The sequence below is a fragment of the Coregonus lavaretus genome (genome assembly GCF_964263955.1).
Source record: "Coregonus lavaretus genome assembly, contig: HAP1_SCAFFOLD_2932, whole genome shotgun sequence".
Classification (NCBI taxonomy): Eukaryota; Metazoa; Chordata; class Actinopteri; order Salmoniformes; family Salmonidae; genus Coregonus; species Coregonus lavaretus.
The window spans coordinates 44,640-60,269 of NW_028157194.1; the positions used below are offsets into that span (position 1 = coordinate 44,640).

The 15,630-nt window shown below is 44.8% G+C and overlaps 1 protein-coding gene across 1 annotated transcript; it reads right to left on the reverse strand.

Annotated features, from left to right (window-relative positions):
- Positions 1–252: 252 nt before the first annotated feature.
- On the reverse strand, positions 253–7,303 carry LOC311125694 (uncharacterized protein; the record flags this gene model as incomplete). Its single annotated transcript, XM_084199728.1, has 4 exons — positions 253–1,610; positions 2,953–3,332; positions 5,901–6,017; positions 7,232–7,303. The coding sequence occupies 4 exons, from the start codon at positions 7,301–7,303 to the stop codon at positions 1,424–1,426; spliced, it is 756 nt and encodes a 251-aa protein (XP_084055854.1). The 3' UTR covers positions 253–1,423.
- Positions 7,304–15,630: the final 8,327 nt, after the last annotated feature.

Genomic DNA, 15,630 nt, shown 5'->3' on the forward strand with positions numbered 1-15,630 from the left:
ATGGTCTCTATTCAAAGGGTCTGGTAACTCCAGTCCTGGAGAGATGGTCTCTATTCAAAGGGTCTGGTAACTCCAGTCCTGGAGAGATGGTGGGTATTTAGGCCATTGTATTTGAAATCAGATGTGTTAGTGCTGGGCTGGGACAAAATCCTGCACAGCCAGAAGCTCTGTAGGAGTGGGCTACTCAGACACAGACGTCAAAACGTTTCATATATCATCAAAGACACAAACTTCACAAGAAGACAAGTTAGGAAACGTTGAGATGTTTTTATTATTACAACAGAGGTAAAACCTTTAAGAATGAAAGTGATGAAACAAGATCTAACAGTGGAAAGGGTCATATCCCTGTAGACAGGTGTGACTGGTAGTCATGACCAACATCGCTAACACAGTTGACTCCACTAGGACAGATCTACAAAACATCGCTAACACAGTTGACTCCACTAGGACAGATCTACAAAACATCGCTAACACAGTTGACTCCACTAGGACAGATCTACAAAACATCACTAACACAGTTGACTCCACTAGGACAGATCTACAAAACATCGCTAACACAGTTGACTCCACTAGGACAGATCTACAAAACATCACTAACACAGTTGACTCCACTAGGACAGATCTACAAAACATCGCTAACACAGTTGACTCCACTAGGACAGATCTACAAAACATCGCTAACACAGTTGACTCCACTAGGACAGATCTACAAAACATCACTAACACAGTTGACTCCACTAGGACAGATCTACAAAACATCACTAACACAGTTGACTCCACTAGGACAGATCTACAAAACATTGCTAACACAGTTGACTCCACTAGGACAGATCTACAAAACATCACTAACACAGTTGACTCCACTAGGACAGATCTACAAAACATCGCTAACACAGTTGACTCCACTAGGACAGATCTACCAAACATCGCTAACACAGTTGACTCAACTAGGACAAATCTGTAGCTCAGTTGGTAGAGCATGGCGCATGCAACCCCAGGGTTGTGGGTTCGTTTCCCACGGGGGGGCAGTATGAAAATGTATGCACTCACTAACTGTAAGTCGCTCTGGATAAGAGCGTCTGCTAAATGACTAAAATGTACAAAATCTGTATCACTATGTCTATATATATATATTCAGGTTCCTAACTAATTAGTGATCTTAATTCATCAATCAAGACAAGGGTGGAGCGAAAAACCCGCAGACGCTCGGCCCGGTTGTTGTGGATCCTTCATTGGATTGGTAATGCTATTGAAAACACATAAAAACACTGTTTCTGTTTCCCCTTTTAGATGTAGCAGCGAGAATAGCTGACTCTAGCGACCACTAGATCTCAGGGGGTTAAAGACAGTAACCTTTCACCTCTCACCTCGGGGGCCAGAGCGGCCTTCAATCTAGATGGACAGAACCCCAACACGTATCTATCTATGCCAGGACCACAGTCTGTACGTCGCTGTAGGGTCCATAGCGACCATACCGGTCCTTGCCGACCACGATGACGTTGGTGGTACCCGATTGGTACTTGGTTACCGTGACAGCCATGGGCAGGGCCAGGGCCTTGACCACACCCACATTCCTCCAGGAGGGGTAGGAGTCCTGAGAGATGTAGATACTGGGGGGAGGGGGAGGAGAGAGGGAGGAGAGAGAGGGAGGGGGGGAGAGGGAGGAGGAGGAGGGGTAGGAGAGAGAGGGGGGAGGAGGGGTAGGAGAGAGAGGGAGGGGTAGGAGAGAGGAGAGAGGGGGAGGAGAGAGAGGGAGGAGGAGGGGTAGGAGAGAGAGGGAGGGGTAGGAGAGAGGAGAGAGGGGGAGGAGAGAGAGGGAGGGGGAGGAGAGAGAGGGAGGGGGAGGAGAGAGAGGGAGGGGGAGGAGAGAGAGGGAGGGGGGAGAGGGAGGAGGAGGAGGTGTAGGAGAGAGAGGGAGGGGTAGGAGAGAGGGGGAGGGGGAGGAGAGAGAGGGAGGAGGAGGGGTAGGAGGAGGGGGAGGAGAGAGGGGGAGAGGGAGGAGAGAGGGGGAGGGGGAGGAGAGAGAGGGAGGGGGAGGAGAGAGAGGGAGGGGGGGAGAGGGGGAGGAGGAGGAGAGAGGGAGGGGGAGGAGAGAGAGGGAGGGGGGGGAGAGAGAGGGGGGGGAGAGGGAGGAGGAGGGGTAGGAGAGAGAGGGAGGAGAGAGGGGGAGGGGGAGGAGAGAGAGGGAGGGGGAGGAGAGAGAGGGAGGGGGAGGGGGAGGAGAGAGAGGGAGGGGGAGGGGGAGGAGAGAGAGGGAGGGGGAGGGGGAGGAGAGAGAGGGAGGGGGAGGGGGAGGAGAGAGGGGGAGGGGGAGGAGAGAGAGGGAGGGGGAGGAGAGAGAGGGAGGGGGAGGAGAGAGGGGGAGGGGGAGGAGAGAGGAGAGAGGGGGAGGAGAGAGAGGGAGGGGGAGGAGGGGGGAGGAGAGAGAGGGAGGGGGAGGAGAGAGGGGGAGAGGGAGGAGAGAGGGGTAGGAGAGAGAGGGAGGGTGAAGAGAGAGGAGAGAGGGGGAGGGGGAGGAGAGAGGGGGAGGGGGAGGAGAGAGGGGGAGGGGGAGGAGAGAGGGGGAGAGGGAGGAGAGAGGGGGAGGGGTAGGAGAGAGAGGGAGGGGGAGGAGAGAGGGGGAGGGGGAGGAGAGAGGAGAGAGGGGGAGGAGAGAGAGGGAGGGGGAGGAGAGAGAGGGAGGGGGAGGAGAGAGGGGGAGGGGGAGGAGAGAGGGGGAGGGGGAGGAGAGAGGGGGAGAGGGAGGAGAGAGGGGGAGAGGGAGGAGAGAGAGGGAAGAGAGAAAGGGGGAAGGGGAGGAGGAGGAGAGAGAGGGAGGGGGAGGAGGAGGAGACATTCCTTTATGTTTCTTTTTTTTTTATGGTAATCATAATCACCAAAAATATGGAATTGAAAAAAATTCCATATTTAGCCCTCAGTTTGAGAGCCGGGCGGCTCTGTCTGCATCCGTACCTGTAACTGTCCATGTCGGGCGCTGCGGGGTCTTCCTCAGCGACCCTCCAGTGGATGACCAGACACGGGGAAGGGTTTCGGATACGGGCCAGGTGCACTAGGGGCTTCTGGGGGATGGAGTGGGAGGCCGCCTCCAGGGGGAGGGAGGAAGGGAAGGGGGTCGGGGGGAGAGGAGGGAGACGGAACAGCAGCTCACTCTGAGTGGGAGGAACACGGAGAGCAACAGGAAGACGAGGGGAGACGGGAGGAGAGGAAGAGGAGGAGTCCTCCGTCTTAACAGTGTTTTCCATCTTCACCGTGCTCTCCGTTTTAACTGGAACTTCAGGAGCTGGAGACGTGACTGGTGGTCCGGTCACAGGTACTGCTGAAGCCTCTACCTTCTACGCAGAAGACAAGGGAGAGGTGACACGGTTTGAAAGTTACAGAGAAAGAAAGACAGAAAATAAAGAAAATTACTTATTACATCTTCCTATATCGTTGCTGGACCAAGCCCATTAATAACCACTTTCAGAAGACTATATTGTTGCTGGACCAAGCCCACTAATAACCACTATCAGAAGACTATATTGTTGCTGGACCAAGCCCATTAATAACCACTATCAGAAGACTATATTGTTGCTGGACCAAGCCCACTAATAACCACTATCAGAAGACTATATTGTTGCTGGACCAAGCCCACTAATAACCACTATCAGAAGACTATATTGTTGCTGGACCAAGCCCATTAATAACCACTATCAGAAGACTATATTGTTGCTGGACCAAGCCCACTAATAACCACTATCAGAAGACTATATTGTTGCTGGACCAAGCCCATTAATAACCACTTTCAGAAGACTATATTGTTGCTGGACCAAGCCCACTAATAACCACTATCAGAAGACTATATTGTTGCTGGACCAAGCCCATTAATAACCACTATCAGAAGACTATATTGTTGCTGGACCAAGCCCACTAATAACCACTATCAGAAGACTATATTGTTGCTGGATCAAGCCCACTAATAACCACTATCAGAAGACTATATTGTTGCTGGACCAAGCCCACTAATAACCACTATCAGAAGACTATATTGTTGCTGGACCAAGCCCATTAATAACCACTATCAGAAGACTATATCGTTGCTGGACCAAGGCCACTAATAACCACTATCAGAAGACTATATTGTTGCTGGACCAAGCCCATTAATAACCACTATCAGAAGACTATATTGTTGCTGGACCAAGCCCATTAATAACCACTATCAGAAGACTATATCGTTGCTGGACCAAGCCCATTAATAACCACTATCAGAAGACTATATTGTTGCTGGACCAAGGCCACTAATAACCACTATCAGAAGACTATATTGTTGCTGGACCAAGCCCACTAATAACCACTATCAGAAGACTATATTGTTGCTGGACCAAGCCCATTAATAACCACTATCAGAAGACTATATTGTTGCTGGACCAAGCCCACTAATAACCACTATCAGAAGACTATATTGTTGCTGGACCAAGCCCATTAATAACCACTATCAGAAGACTATATTGTTGCTGGACCAAGCCCACTAATAACCACTATCAGAAGACTATATTGTTGCTGGACCAAGCCCACTAATAACCACTATCAGAAGACTATATTGTTGCTGGACCAAGCCCATTAATAACCACTATCAGAAGACTATATTGTTGCTGGACCAAGCCCACTAATAACCACTATCAGAAGACTATATTGTTGCTGGACCAAGCCCATTAATAACCACTATCAGAAGACTATATCGTTGCTGGACCAAGCCCACTAATAACCACTATCAGAAGACTATATTGTTGCTGGATCAAGCCCACTAATAACCACTATCAGAAGACTATATTGTTGCTGGACCAAGCCCATTAATAACCACTATCAGAAGACTATATTGTTGCTGGACCAAGCCCACTAATAACCACTATCAGAAGACTATATTGTTGCTGGACCAAGCCCACTAATAACCACTATCAGAAGACTATATTGTTGCTGGACCAAGCCCATTAATAACCACTATCAGAAGACTATATTGTTGCTGGACCAAGCCCATTAATAACCACTATCAGAAGACTATATTGTTGCTGGACCAAGCCCATTAATAACCACTATCAGAAGACTATATTGTTGCTGGACCAAGCCCATTAATAACCACTATCAGAAGACTATATCGTTGCTGGACCAAGCCCACTAATAACCACTATCAGAAGACTATATTGTTGCTGGACCAAGCCCATTAATAACCACTATCAGAAGACTATATTGTTGCTGGACCAAGCCCATTAATAACCACTATCAGAAGACTATATTGTTGCTGGACCAAGCCCATTAATAACCACTATCAGAAGACTATATTGTTGCTGGACCAAGCCCATTAATAACCACTATCAGAAGACTATATTGTTGCTGGACCAAGCCCATTAATAACCACTATCAGAAGACTATATTGTTGCTGGACCAAGCCCATTAATAACCACTATCAGAAGACTATATTGTTGCTGGACCAAGCCCATTAATAACCACTATCAGAAGACTATATCGTTGCTGGACCAAGCCCATTAATAACCACTATCAGAAGACTATATTGTTGCTGGACCAAGCCCATTAATAACCACTTTCAGAAGACATTGAGAGTGACAGATAGAATGCAGAGAGGTAAGAGCGTAGCTGAACCGTACCGGTACTTGAGGAAAGAGAACGGGAGAAGGAGGAGGAGAGGGAGAAGGAGCGTAGCTGAACCGTACCGGTACTTGAGGAAAGAGAACGGGAGAAGGAGGAGGAGAGGTAGAAGGAGCGTAGCTGAACCGTACCGGTACTTGAGGAAAGAGAACGGGAGAAGGAGGAGGAGAGGTAGAAGGAGCGTAGCTGAACCGTACCGGTACTTGAGGAAAGAGAACGGGAGAAGGAGGAGGAGAGGTAGAAGGAGCGTAGCTGAACCGTACCGGTACTTGAGGAAAGAGAACGGGAGAAGGAGGAGGAGAGGTAGGAGGAGGGCTGCTGTGTTTCTCTCCATTCCTCTCCTTTTCAATCTTCCTGTCTGGGGCCTTCTTATTGGACATCTAGGAGAGACAAACAACCAATCACAGACAAGCTGTTAGTGTCAGCACGTCATCAGTAGTTGGGGTGTTTGTTTGTGTGTAGTGTGTGTGTAGTGTGTGTGTGTCTAGGTGTGTGTGTGTGTAGTGTGTGTAGTGTATAGGTGTGTGTGTAGTGTGTGTAGTGTATAGGTGTGTGTGTGTGTAGTGTGTGTAGTGTGTGTGTGTAGTGTGCTGTGTGTGTGTGTGTGTAGTGTGTGTGTATAGGTGTGTGTGTGTAGAGTGTGCGTGTGTAGTGTTTGTGTGTAGTGTGTGGTGTGTGTGTGTGTAGTGTGTATGTATAGGTGTGTGTGTGTAGAGTGTGTGTGTGTAGTGTTTGTGTGTAGTGTGTGGTGTGTGTGTAGTGTATAGGTGTGTGTGTGTGTGTAGTGTGCTGTGTGTGTGTGTGTAGTGTGTATGTATAGGTGTGTGTGTGTAGAGTGTGTGTGTGTAGTGTTTGTGTGTAGTGTGTGGTGTGTGTGTGTGTAGTGTGTATGTATAGGTGTGTGTGTGTAGAGTGTGTGTGTGTAGTGTTTGTGTGTAGTGTGTGGTGTGTGTGTAGTGTATAGGTGTGTGTGTGTGTAGTGTGTGTGTGTAGTGTGCTGTGTGTGTGTGTGTAGTGTGTATGTATAGGTGTGTGTGTGTAGAGTGTGTGTGTGTAGTGTTTGTGTGTAGTGTGCTGTGTGTGTGTGTAGTGTGTATGTATAGGTGTGTGTGTGTAGAGTGTGTGTGTGTAGTGTTTGTGTGTAGTGTGTGGTGTGTGTGTAGTGTGTGTGTGTAGTGTGTGGTGTGTGTGTAGTGTGTGTGTGTAGTGTTTGTGTGTAGTGTGTGGTGTGTGTGTAGTGTTTGTGTGTAGTGTGTGGTGTGTGTGTAGTGTGTGTGTGTAGTGTTTGTGTGTAGTGTGTGGTGTGTGTGTAGTGTGTGTGGTCCTCTGTAGCTCAGCTGGTAGAGTACGGCGCTTGTAACGCCAGGGTAGTGGGTTCGATCCCCGGGGGACCACCCATACACAAAAATGTATGCATGCATGACTAAGTCGCTTTGGATAAAAGCGTCTGCTAAATGGCATATTATATTATTATATTATGTAGTGTGTGTGTGTAGAGTGTGTGTGTGGTGTGTGTGTAGAGTGTGTGTGTGTAGTGTGTGTGTAGAGTGTGTGTGTGTGTGTGTAGAGTGTGTGTGTGTAGTGTGTGTGTTACCATTTTCTGCCAGAAGCCATCTACACTCTTCTTCTTCCTGTCCTCCTCATCAGAATCTGACCTGAAGAACATGGATTATAGATATTAGTACACTACCAGTCAAAAGTTTGGACACACCTACTCATTCAAGGGTTTTTCTTTATTTTTTACTATTTTCTATATTGTAGAATAATAGTGAAGACATCAAAACTATGAAATAACACATATGGAATCATGTAGTAACCAAAAAAGTGTTAGACAAATCAAAATACATTTTATATTTGAGATTCTTCAAAAAGCCACCCTTTGCCTTGATGACAGCTTTGCACACTCTTGGCGTTCTCTCAACCAGCTTCATGAGGTAGTCACCTGGAATGCATTTCAATTAAAAGGTGTGCCTTCTTAAAAGGTAATTTGTGGAATTTCTTTCCTTCTTAATGCGTTTGAGACAATCAGTTGTGTTGTGACAAGGTACGGTTGGTATACAGAAGATAGTCCTATTTGGTAAAAGACCAAGTCCATATTATGGCAAGAACAGCTCAAATAAGCAAAGAGAAACGACAGTCCATTATTACTTTAAGACATGAAGGTCAGTCAATCCAGAACATTTCAAGAACTTTGAAAGTTTCTTCAAGTGCAGTCGCAAAAACCATTAAGCGCTATGATGAAACTGGCTCTCATGAGGACCGCCACAGGAATGGAAGACCCAGAGTTACCTCTGCTGCAGAGGATAAGTTCATTAGAGTTACCAGACTATAAGTTACCCAAATAAGTGCTTCACAGAGTTAAAGTAACAGACACATCTCAACATCAACTGTTCAGAGGAGACTGTGTGAATCAGGCCTTCATGGTCGAATTGCTGCAAAGAACCACTACTAAAGGACACCAATAAGAAGAAGAGACTTGCGTGGGCCAAGAAACACGAGCAATGGACATTAGACCGGTGGAAATTTGTCCTTTGGTCTGGAATCCAAATTTGAGATTTTTGGTTCCAACTGCCTTGTCTTTGTGAGACGCGGTGTGGGTGAACCGATGATCTCCGCATGTGTATTTCCCACCGTAAAGCATGGAGGAGGTGGTGTTATGGTGTGGGGGTGCTTTGCTGGTGACACTGTCTGTGATTTATTTAGAATTCAAGGCACACTTAACCAGCATGGCTACCACAGCATTCTGCAGCGATACGCCATCCCATCTGGTTTGGGCTTAGTGGGACTATCATTTGTTTATCAACAGGACAATGACCCAACACACCTCCAGGCTGTGTAAGGACTATCCAAACTTTTGATGGGTACTGTATATGTATGTATGTGTATATGTGTATATGTGTATATGTGTATATGTGTATATGTGTATATGTGTATATGTGTATATGTGTATATATATATATATATATATATATATATATATATATATATATATATATATATATATATATATATATATATATATATATATATATATATATATATATATATATATATGTATGTATGTATGTATGTATGTATGTATGTATGTATGTATGTATGTATGTATGTATGTATATATATATATATATATATATATATATATATATATATATATATATATATATATATATATATATATATATATATATATATATACACATACACACACTGCTCGAAAAAATAAAGGGAACACTAAAATAACACATCCTAGATCTGAATGAATGAAATAATCGTATTAAATACTTTTTTCTTTACATAGTTGAATGTGCTGACAACAAAATCACACAAAAATTGGAAATCAAATGTATCAGCCAATGGAGGAGGTCAGGATTTGGAGTCACCCTCAAAATTAAAGTGGAAAACCACACTACAGGCTGATCCAACTTTTATGTAATGTCCTTAAAACAAGTCAAAATGAGGCTCAGTAGTGTGTGTGGCCTCCACGTGCCTGTATGACCTCCCTACAACGCCTGGGCATGCTCCTGATGAGGTGGTGGATGGTCTCCTGAGGGATCTCCTCCCAGACCTGGACTAAAGCATCTGCCAACTCCTGGACAGTCTGTGGTGCAACGTGGCGTTGGTGGATGGAGCGAGACATGATGTCCCAGATGTGCTCAATTGGATTCAGGTCTGGGGAACAGGCGGGCCAATCCATAGCATCAATGCCTTCCTCTTGCAGGAACTGCTGACACACTCCAGCCACATGAGGTCTAGCATTGTCTTGCATTAGGAGGAACCCAGGGCCAACCGCACCAGCACATGGTCTCACAAGGGGTCTGAGGATCTCATCTCGGTACCTAATGGCAGTCAGGCTACCTCTGGCGAGCACATGGAGGGCTGTGCGGCCCCCCAAGGAAATGCCACCCCACACCATGACTGACCCACCGCCAAACCGGTCATGCCGGAGGATGTTGCAGGCAGCAGAACGTTCTCCACGGCGTCTCCAGACTCTGTCACGTCTGTCACATGTGCTCAGTGTGAACCTGCTTTCATCTGTGAAGAGCACAGGGCGCCAGTGGCGAATTTGCCAATCTTGGTGTTCTCTGGCAAATGCCAAACGTCCTGCACGGTGTTGGGCTGTAAGCACAACCCCCACCTGTGGACGTCGGGCCCTCATACCACCCTCATGGAGTCTGTTTCTGACTGTTTGAGCAGACACATGCACATTTGTGGCCTGCTGGATGTCATTTTGCAGGGCTCTGGCAGTGCTCCTCCTGCTCCTCCTTGCACAAAGGCGGAGGTAGCAGTCCTGCTGCTGGGTTGTTGCCCTCCTACGGCCTCCTCCACGTCTCCGGATGTACTGGCCTGTCTCCTGGTAGCGCCTCCATGCTCTGGACACTACGCTGACAGACACAGCAAACCTTCTTGCCACAGCTCGCATTGATGTGCCATCCTGGATGAGCTGCGCTACCTGAGCCACTTGTGTGGGTTGTAGACTCAGTCTCATGCTACCACTAGAGTGAAAGCACCGCCAGCATTCAAAAGTGACCAAAACATCAGCCAGGAAGCATAGGAACTGAGAAGTGGTCTGTGGTCACCACATGCAAAACCAGTCCTTTATTGGGGGTGTCTTACTAATTGCTTATAATTTCCACCTGTTGTCTATTCCATTTGCACAACAGCATGTGACATTTATTGTCAATCAGTGTTGCTTCCTAAGTGGACAGTTTGATTTCACAGGAGTGTGATTGACTTGGAGTTACATTGTGTTGTTTAAGTGTTCCCTTTATTTTTTTGAGCAGTATATATATATATATATATGTGTGTGTGTATGTATGTATACATACACACACACACACAGTTGAAGTCGGAAGTTTACATACACTTAGGTTGGAGTCATTAAAACTCGTTCTTCAACCACTCCACAAATTTCTTGTTATCAAACTATAGTTTTGGCAAGTCGGTTAGGACATCTACTTTGTGCATGACACAAGTAATTTTTCCAACAATTGTTTACAGACAGATTATTTCACTGTATCACAATTCCAGTGGGTCAGAAGTTTACATACACTAAGTTGACTGTGCCTTTAAACAGCTTGGAAAATTCCAGAAAATGATGTCATGGCTTTAGAAGCTTCTGTTAGGCTATTTGACATCATTTGAGTCAGTTGGAGGTGTACCTGTGGATGTATTTCAAGGCCTACCTTCAAACTCAGTGCCTCTTTGCTTGACATCATGGGAAAATCAAACGAAATCAGCCAAGACCTCTGAAAAAACATTGTAGACCTCCACAAGTCTGGTTCATCCTTGGGAGCAATTTCCAAACGCCTGAAGGTACCACATTCATCTGTACAAACAATAGTACGCAAGTATAAACACCATGGGACCATGCAGCCGTCATACCGCTCAGGAAGGAGACGCGTTCTGTCTCCTAGAGAACGTGCGCAAAGTGCAAATCAATCCCAGAACAACAGCAAAGGACCTTGTGAAGATGCTGGAGGAAACAGGTTCAAAAGTATCTATATCCACAGTAAAACGAGTCCTATATCGACATAACCTGTAAGGCCGCTCAGCAAGGAAGAAGCCACTGCTCCAAAACCGCCATAAAAAAGCCAGACTACGGTTTGCAACTGCACATGGGGACAAAGATCGTACTTTTTGGAGAAATGTCCTCTGGTCTGATGAAACAGAAATAGAACTGTTTGGCCATAATGACCATCGTTATGTTTGGAGGAAAAAGGGGGACGCTTGCGAGCCGAAGAACACCATCCCAACCGTGACGCACGGGGGTGGCAGCATCATGCTGTGGGGGTGCTTTGCTGCAGTTGTGCACTTCACAAAATAGATGGCATCATGAGGAAGGAACATTATGTGGATATATTGAAGCCACATCTCAAGACATCAGTCAGGAAGTTAAAGCTTGGTCGCAAATGGGTCTTCCAAATGGAGAATGACCCCAAGCATACTTCCAAAGTTGTGGCAAAATGGCTTAAAGACAACAAAGTCAAGGTATTGGAGTGGCCATCACAAAGCCCTGACCTCAATCCTATAGAACATTTGTGGGCAGAACTGAAAAAGTGTGTGCGAGGAAGGAGGCCTACAAACCTGACTCAGTTACACCAGCTCTGTCAGGAGGAATGGGCCAAAATTCACCCAACATATTGTGGGAAGCTTGTGGAAGGCTACCCGAAATGTTTGACCCAAGTTAAACAATTTAAAGGCAATGCTACCAAATACTAATTGAGTGTATGTAAACTTCTGACCCACTGGGAATGTGATGAAAGAAATAAGAGCTGAAATAAATCATTCTCTCTACTATCGTTCTGACATTTCACATTCTTAAAATAAAGTGGTGATCCTAACTGACCTAAGACAGGGATTTTTTACTAGGTTTAATGTCAGGAATTGTGGAAAACTGAGTTTAAATGTATTTGGCTAAGGTATATGTAAACTTCTGACTTCAACTGTAAAATAAAGAAAAACCCTGGAATGAGTAGGTATGTCCAAACTTTTGACTGGTACTGTATGTATGTATGTATGTATGTATGTATGTATGTATGTATGTATGTATGTATGTATGTATGTATGTATGTATGTATGTATGTATGTATATATATATATATATATATATATATATATATATATATATATATATATATATATATAGGGGAGATTTCCTACTTACAAAGCATGTAGAGGTCTGTAATTTTTATCATAGGTACACTTCAACTGTGAGAGACGGAATCTAAAACAAAAATCCAGAAAATCACATTGTATGATTTTTTAAGTAATTAATTTGCATTTTATTGCATGACATAAGTATTTGATCACCTACCAACCAGTAAGAATTCCGGCTCTCACAGACCTGTTAGTTTTTCTTTAAGAAGCCCTCCTGTTCTCCACTCATTACCTGTATTAACTGCACCTGTTTGAACTCGTTACCTGTATAAAAGACACCTGTCCACACACTCAATCAAACAGACTCCAACCTCTCCACAATGGCCAAGACCAGAGAGCTGTGTAAGGACATCAGGGATAAAATTGTAGACCTGCACAAGGCTGGGATGGGCTACAGGACAATAGGCAAGCAGCTTGGTGAGAAGGCAACAACTGTTGGCGCAATTATTAGAAAATGGAAGAAGTTCAAGATGACGGTCAATCACCCTCGGTCTGGGGCTCCATGCAAGATCTCACCTTGTGGGGCATCAATGATCATGAGGAAGGTGAGGAATCAGCCCAGAACTACACGGCAGGACCTGGTCAATGACCTGAAGAGAGCTGGGACCACAGTCTCAAAGAAAACCATTAGTAACACACTACGCCGTCATGGATTAAAATCCTGCAGCGCACGCAAGGTCCCCCTGCTCAAACCAGCGCATGTCCAGGCCCGTCTGAAGTTTGCCAATGACCATCTGGATGTTCCAGAGGAGGAATGGGAGAAGGTCATGTGGTCTGATGAGACAAAAATAGAGCTTTTTGGTCTAAACTCCACTCGCCGTGTTTGGAGGAAGAAGGATGAGTACAACCCCAAGAACACCATCCTAACCGTGAAGCATGGAGGTGGAAACATCATTCTTTGGGGATGCTTTTCTGCAAAGGGGACAGGACGACTGCACCGTATTGAGGGGAGGATGGATGGGGCCATGTATCGCGAGATCTTGGCCAACAACCTCCTTCCCTCAGTAAGAGCATTGAAGATGGGTCGTGGCTGGGTCTTCCAGCATGACAACGACCCAAAACACACAGCCAGGGCAACTAAGGAGTGGCTCCGTAAGAAGCATCTCAAGGTCCTGGAGTGGCCTAGCCAGTCTCCAGACCTGAACCCAATAGAAAATCTTTGGAGGGAGCTGAAAGTCCGTATTGCCCAGCGACAGCCCCGAAACCTGAAGGATCTGGAGAAGGTCTGTATGGAGGAGTGGGCCAAAATCCCTGCTGCAGTGTGTGCAAACCTGGTCAAGACCTACAGGAAACGTATGATCTCTGTAATTGCAAACAAAGGTTTCTGTACCAAATATTAAGTTTTTGCTTTTCTGATGTATCAAATACTTATGTCATGCAATACAATGCAAATTAATTACTTAAAAATCGTACAATGTGATTTTCTGGATTTTTGTTTTAGATTCCATCTCTCACAGTTGAAGTGTACCTATGATAAAAATTACAGACCTCTACATGCTTTGTAAGTAGGAAAACCTGCAAAGTCGGCAGTGTATCAAATACTTGTTCTCCCCACTGTGTGTGTGTGTGTGTGTGTGTGTGTGTGTGTGTATGTATATATATATATGGAGGAAGAAGGATGTTTTTGTGTATATATATATATATATATATATATATATATATATATATATATATATATATATATATATATATATATATATATACATACATACATACATACATACACTGAACAAAAATATAAATGCAACATGTAAAGTGCTGGTCCCATGTTTCATGGACGTACTACCAAATTCTCTAAAACAACTTTGGAGGCGGCTTATGGTAGAGAAATTAACATTACATTCTCTGGCAACAGCTCTGGTGGACATTCCTGCAGTCAGCATGCCAATTGCGCGCTCCCTCAAAACTTGAGACATCTGTGGCATTGTGTTGTGTGACAAAACTGCACATTTTAGAGTGGCCTTTTATTGTCCCCAGCACAAGGTGCACCTGTGTAATGATCATGCTGTTTAATCAGCTTCTTGATACGATACACCTGACAGGTGGATGGACTATCTTGACAAAGGAGAAATGCTCACTAACAGGGATGTAAACACATTTCTGCACAGAATTTGAGAGAAATAAGCCTTTTGTGCGCATGGAACATTTCTGGGATCTTTTATTTCAGGTCATGAAACATGAGACCAACACTTTACATGTTGCGTTTTTATTTTTGGTTACGAAAATGGTTCGCTCCTACAGACAGTCAGTCACGTGGCCGTGGCTTGTTATGTTAAAGCAGGCAGACAGGCATCCAGTTACTGTTCGATTGAACGTCAATCTGGCTAGTCTGAAACTGTTGTAGGATTATTTTATGTATCATTATGGCACATGTAGGGAGATGCCAAAGGTAAAATGTAATAAACATGTTTGATATTGTATAATTAAGAAATATGTTTAAATAAGAAATGTAGACATTAAGTGTATGCTATGTTTTAAATGAATGCATGTGTTCTTTCACAGAGGCTCTCAACAGTGTGCATTGCATTAGTTCTTTTTTAAGAAGGGGGCCTGCGCCACGCAGCCAATAGAATGATAGAATGAAAGGCTTCATATAGAAAAAGCATTCATGACCTTTTGGAGTGGACATTATGTGACAGCTGGATGTTGAAAAAGAAGGGTGATGCAGAACTAAAATAAGTTAGGAATGTGCGCATGTTTGTTCATTTGTGTGTATAAAAGAGATCTCTAAGCCAGAGAGAGACAGTTTTATCCATGGAGAAAAAACTCAGGCTTTTTGTTATGCAATAAAGAGTCTAAATTCTTGAATTCACAGGCTTCTGTGTCTATAGAGATATTTTGTTTGAGTTGATTATCTCTTAGTCAAATGTTTCTACGACACTGTCAAGAGAGTTTCTGTTTAGAGGGGTGAAGACTTGGCTAGTCTGAAACTGTCAGAGAGTTTCTGTTTAGAGGGGTGAAGACTTGGCTAGTCTGAAACTGTCAGAGAGTTTCTGTTTAGAGGGGTGAAGACTTGGCTAGTCTGAAACTGTCAAGAGAGTTTCTGTTTAGAGGGGTGAAGACTTGGCTAGTCTGAAACTGTCAGAGAGTTTCTGTTTAGAGGGGTGAAGACTTGGCTAGTCTGAAACTGTAGAGAGAGTTTCTGTTTAGAGGGGTGAAGACTTGGCTAGTCTGAAACTGTCAGAGAGTTTCTGTTTAGAGGGGTGAAGACTTGGCTAGTCTGAAACTGTCAGAGAGTTTCTGTTTAGAGGGGTGAAGACTTGGCTAGTCTGAAACTGTCAGAGAGTTTCTGTTTAGGAGGGGTGAAGACTTGGCTAGTCTGAAACTGTCAGAGAG